Below are 5,949 nucleotides of genomic sequence, written 5' to 3'. Positions count from 1 at the left end.
CACATGATCTGGACTGGAACACACCAGTTTCACTTCTGCTGAAAATGTCACGATGAAAATAGATACATGAAAATGGCATGAAAATCAACTGAATTCAGTCTGTTCAGTTTGATTGACAGGGATCATATATTACACCTAAAACATGATGATCATATGAAACACTGACTCATTCTCTTCAGAAACACAAGATTGATGTTGATTTAGATGATCTAGTGTTATTAGTGTTTGTCTGTGATCAGTGTTGTGTGTGATTGTGTTGTATGAGCAGCTGCAGCTGAAAGTCATGTTTGTTGGTTGATGAAGAAGAGCTCTTGATCATGTCATGTTCAGTTCATAGAGCTATAAACACATTCAGAGCAGTGAAGCATGTGCCGCTCATGTAAAACACCCTCTGAATGCAAAAGACAGAAGAGAGATCAGGACCATATACATTCAGAGTCCAGTAGTTTTACTGACAGGGTTAAAAGAAAGGCTTTACATCACCAAATCACAGTAACAGTAAATATACAGAGTCAGACACACACATTCACACATCATTCTCTACAGGACACAACTGAATGATTCCTGCTGTATCAGTATCAATGATCTTGCTGCTCAACATTCAAACACTTGTCTATTGTTTGCTGTAGCAGTGCAGTGTACTTTCAGAAACCCTCCACCTCCCCCAGCTCCACCTGTCCAGATCTGCTATGGGGTGATTCATGTTTGCTCGTACAGCAGCAGCATGTTGTGTGTGTTGGCAGTGGAAAGTCCTGTACTCTACAGCAGATATAATCAACAGCAGCAGACTAAACACATGAACATTGTCATATTCATTACCATCACAAACTCTCCAGGAATTGTCATGTCAGAAATCTAGTTCAGTCATGAAACTGAAGATGGCACAGGCTTCGATCGCACCTTTACATGCAGTCTGTAATCGATCACATCAATACCAAATGACTCAGGCTGATTGGTCTCTGCTGATCCTGCAGCCAATGAGATCCCTTCTCAACATTTAATAGTCTGGTTCAGTGTTTGCTGTAGGCTAGTCCTGCATCTATAAGAGTTCTCTTTGCTGTGGAAGTACAGTATAAGAGGAAATGTCAGGCATCTTCACTGCAGTATTGATCTGGTGAAGGAGGAGGCCATCGAGTAAAAAAGGTTGAGAAACACTATACTAGTGTCATCACATCGACTCAACGTCAAAGTGACTGACAGATAGAGAACTCAGTTATGTAACAGACACGCCATCTAGTGATGAAGCATGGAAGTGCAATTAAAGTGACGGACTTTCCTGCAGTTAGATTACATTGTAGTGGAAAGTTTTGAAGGACCAAACACCACTAACATTTATATAATATAAAGATTATGTTACATGCTTAGTACATCAAAATAAATAAATAAATAAATAAATAAATAAATAAAGTCTCTGAAAGGTTTGATACTCCATTGTGTTGTTTGTGATCCTCCATCAGCAGCTGCAGTATCTCTCAGCTGTATCAGTGCATCACTGTGACGTCTGACTGAACGAGGTTTTTGTACCACTCTTTATCACTGTGTGAACACAGCTTTACTGTTGATCCAGTGGTAACTCTGACAGTAATAATCTCCTGTATCTTCAGTCTGGACTCCACTGATGGTCAGAGTGAAATCACTGTTAGATCCACTGCCACTGAATCTAGATGTAGTTCCTGACTGGAGGGTGTTTATATAATAAATCAGGAGTTTAGGAGCTTCTCCATGTTTCTGTAAGTACCAGGCTAAACGATCACCACCATACACTGCACTGCTGGTTTTACAGTTTATTCTGACTTCTTGTCCTGGTTGAGCCTGAATTATTGATGGACTCTGAGTTACAGTGATCTGTCCTCTACACTCTGAGAGAAAACAGACACAAAAATGAAAATATTTGACATTTTAAAATAATTAAAAATCATTGTTAAAAAAAGAAGAAACTGTATTACACAAACCTTGAATAAACAGTGTGAGAGTCCAGATGAAGAAGGTGATTGTGTTCATTGTTGTTCTTTTGTCTTGTGTGATGATGAAGATTGTGTTCTGTTCTGCTCTCAGTCATGAAGTGTTAAACTCACAGCACTATAAACACTCTCAGAGCACTGAAGCATGTGTCACAATGCAAAGTGACTCTCTCTATTTAAATCATTATCCTGAAGACTGCAACTCATTCTCAGAGACATTTCAAAGACAACTCCCAAAATAAACATTTCATTGCATGGTATTCCAAGGGTATTCCAAGGAGAAGCAGGTTTGAAATTCAGTGTCAGTGTGTTTTTTCTCACCCAGCATTCATATGTGAAGTCTGTGGACCCTGTGACGGCCCGAGTGGTGGCCGCACAAGAGGGGTAATGTGAACGTATTGACACACACACACACACATTCACATGCAAGCCCTCATGTACACACATTTACATGGAGGACATGTTTATTCATTTAAGGTAATCTTTATTTAAACTTATTTTGTCATTCACATTCATTTTGGTTTCAATATAATGTTTGCTTTAATAATTACAAGACGAACGATATTCATTAATTTTTTATTTGGTTTGCATATATATATATATATATATATATATATATATATATATATATATATTACACATCTTTTATATACGTTGTTACTGATTTGGAGTGCACACAAATTAGTTACATTGTATCTGTTTCTTATATTTGTTTCTATCTTTTGAGTTTAAGTTTATCGTTGACGGGTGGCGATCTCGACAGGGTCTGCTGCGGCCGCATCCTGGTGTCGCAAAAATTGGTGTCTGGCCAGAACAGGGCATTTAAACACTATTGGTTCCGCCCGGACTTTCCATTTGCTGAAGTTGCCCGGGGGAGAAGGAAATGTTGCCTTTTGTTAATTGATTTATGTAGTTGTATACTTGCATTTGTTTTTTTATTTTGATTTGATATATTTCTTTGTATGATTCTATTTTGATTTATTTGGTGTTATATGTTAAATGTTAAGTCTCATTTGTTTCCCCTCTTAATTTGTAATGGGCCCATCCTTTCCTTTATAAGTTGTTGTTTTGTTCATTAGATCAGGTCAGCTTTAGTTTGTTTGCTTCTCTGAATAGTTTGACTTTATTTTCTTTTTGTTTTGTTGTTTTTTTTTTATTATTATTATTTTGTTGTGTTGTAAAAGATTGAGTTTGTAAAGCTGTTCCAATAAAAACCCATGTTTATGGTAAATAGTTGGTGTTCCTTGTCCTTGGCTCCTCAGTCCCTCACAGACCCCTTAAAGGGCCATGGGAAAATATGAGAGAGATGGGAAAATAATAAGTCAATGCTTTTGCGTTACCCCGAGAAATTTTGCGTTTGCTCACAAAAACTTCTGAGCTCTTTGCAGGTGAATGCAAATTTTCTCAGTGGAACGCAATGAGCATTGACTTATTTTATTGTTGTTTTTTTTTTGTTTTTTTTTTCTCCCATCATATTTTTTCTTCCTTCACCATGTCTCTTTAGGGGCTCCAAAGAATTGACAAGCTTGAAATACAAAGTTTATAAAGTTTGATTTAACTTCTTGTTTCTCATTGATAGTCTGGTTAAAGGATTATAACAAAAAGACAAAAGTTATATCTGTTATATTTTAATAAAATTCAACCCCTGGGATATTAGGTACCCAAAGTTGATGAAACACTCATAAATAAATGACAAAGAATAAGCATATTGTATCTTCTCTTCCCAAAGTTTTCAGAAGCGAATGACACCTGAAGCCAGACACATTCAATTTACAAATGGATGAGCTGCTCTTATGATAAAAACAAGGTGGATAAGGACTATAATGTTTGTCTCATTCGTTTAGTGTCCAAACCTGCTCCTGAAGGGCCTGTAGAGTTTAAATAGAAAATCTATTTAAAATACATTTATTTCAAACTAAGTATGCTTCAAATCCGTTAACATATATATATATATATATATATATATATATATATATATATATATATATATTGACATTTCATTTAGAACTTAATTAAATAAAATTATAATTAAATTTTATTTGGAATATTTATTTATTGCACAATGCACATTTCTTAAAGGGGTGGTTGATTATGATTTCACTTCATGTGAAGTGTGTAATGTTGCTGTTTGAGCATAAACAACATCTACAAAGTTATAACGCTCAAAGTTCAAAGCAAAGAGAGATATTTTCTTTTACAGAATTCTTTGTTTAAGGACTACAACAAATGGCTGGTAGGGACTACAACGAGCTACTTCCCGGATTGGTGACATCACTACCCTAAAATTTACATAAACCCCGAGAACACGCAACAAAGGGGGCGAGGCCATGTTCTGTCTTCATGCAACATATATTCTCTGGCTCTGTAGGATCTTACAACAGTTCCCACACGAGCAGTTATCATGACAGACTATGCTAATCAATAACTTTAAGATAGTTCACTCCACAAAAGCTACAAAAATTCATCAACTAACCATTCAGAAACATCCTGTTGCATTCTACATGTGTTCACTTCTTCTTGAGTCTCTCCATCATTGTCCGACTTCAGTTTGAACATAAAAGGCTGAACAGTTTCTGACATTTTTAGTGAGTCTGCATGAGGTAATCGGAGATGCTAACTCGAGCTCTTGAAACTCCGCCCTCTTCATAGGAGCAGCAGCTCATTTGCATTTAAAGGGACACACACAAAAACAGACCATTTTTGCTCACCCTTAAAAAGTGACAAATTTAACATGCTGTAAAAAATTATCTGTGGGGTTTTTTGAGCTAAAACTTCGCAGACACACTCTGGGGACATCAGAGACTTAGGCTACGTCCACACAAAGCCGGAGCTTACCCTAAACCGATCTTTTTTTTCCTTGTCTCAAAAAATATCTGCGTCCACACAAAACCACTGAAATGACTCAAAATGATGTAGTACACATGCCAGACCATTATGTGATGCTGTAATTCTGCCACAGAGATACACTTAAAGCAGCGAAGAAGACTTGGAGCATGTGCATAAACCTTGCACGCTGAATACAAACTTTAGCAAAGCTCAGAAATAATACTTTATTTTGGCTCAGTAGCTTCTGCAGCACGAACGCAAGCATGTAGAGTCTGCAATTGCTGTTGTTGGTGCTGTTTTGTGCTGTTAGCGCTGTCTGACTAGGGTCGACACGTGGGGTGATGACATCATCGTTTCAGAAAATACACGGAAAATATACGTCCACACGAAAACGCAAAGACGGCGGTTTCAAATTTATCCACTCTGGGACCCGGTTTCAAAAAATAGCGGTTTCACCTTTCGAAAACGCCGGATCCGTGTGGACGAAACGCCTATCCGATAAAAAATTTGCGTCTCCGCGTGGACGGGGCCTTATTTTACATTTTGTAAAAGTGGCATTATATGACCCCTTTAATATCATGCCTAAAAGAGGACCTATTATACAAAATTCACGTTTGGCTATAAATGTGTGGCAGTGTGTGTACACAACCACCCTATAATGATGATAATCCAACCACTCCTTTTTTAATCCCGATAAATCATAAGCAATGTCTCAGAACAAGCCGTTTCCAGATCCCTGGCAGTGTGACGTCACATTAGCCACAGGCCCCGCCCACGAATGTTGACAGACATTCATGTTTTAACATACCACCCTGAGCGAGATCACAGCGAGTTTACACAGTCCACCATTGCTGCACTGACGAGAATGTCTCCCAAGCATTTTAGGTGTTCTGTAGCAGGATGGATTAATCCACATAGCTCTCTCCATTTACTCCCGAAATCTGAGCCGCTGAAGACAAGGTGGATTCATTTTGTTTTCGAAGATAATGCTCCCTCAACTCTACCGAAATTCATTTATGTCTACGCAAATCATTTCACACCGGACTGCTTTGAGAACTAATATCAATACAAATGGACAATACCAAACAGAGGTTGTGCTAAAAATTTGTTACTCAAGGATAGATCAGTAAACTGTTCGTGATCCAGCTTACAGTCTCCAGAG

General features: G+C 37.8%; 1 gene segment (V, D, J or C); it reads right to left on the bottom strand.

Moving 5' to 3' along the window:
- Window positions 1-431: 431 nt before the first annotated feature.
- On the bottom strand, window positions 432-2,121 carry LOC125261921. The segment is given in 2 exon segments: window positions 432-1,859; window positions 1,953-2,121. Coding segments are annotated over 2 exon segments (375 nt in total).
- Between the last annotated feature and the right edge of the window lie 3,828 nt (window positions 2,122-5,949).

This window comes from Megalobrama amblycephala, unplaced genomic scaffold, assembly GCF_018812025.1.
Source record: "Megalobrama amblycephala isolate DHTTF-2021 unplaced genomic scaffold, ASM1881202v1 scaffold526, whole genome shotgun sequence".
Classification (NCBI taxonomy): Eukaryota; Metazoa; Chordata; class Actinopteri; order Cypriniformes; family Xenocyprididae; genus Megalobrama; species Megalobrama amblycephala.
Note: the sequence above shows the minus strand (reverse complement) of the source record. Positions and strands in the feature narration are given on the sequence as shown.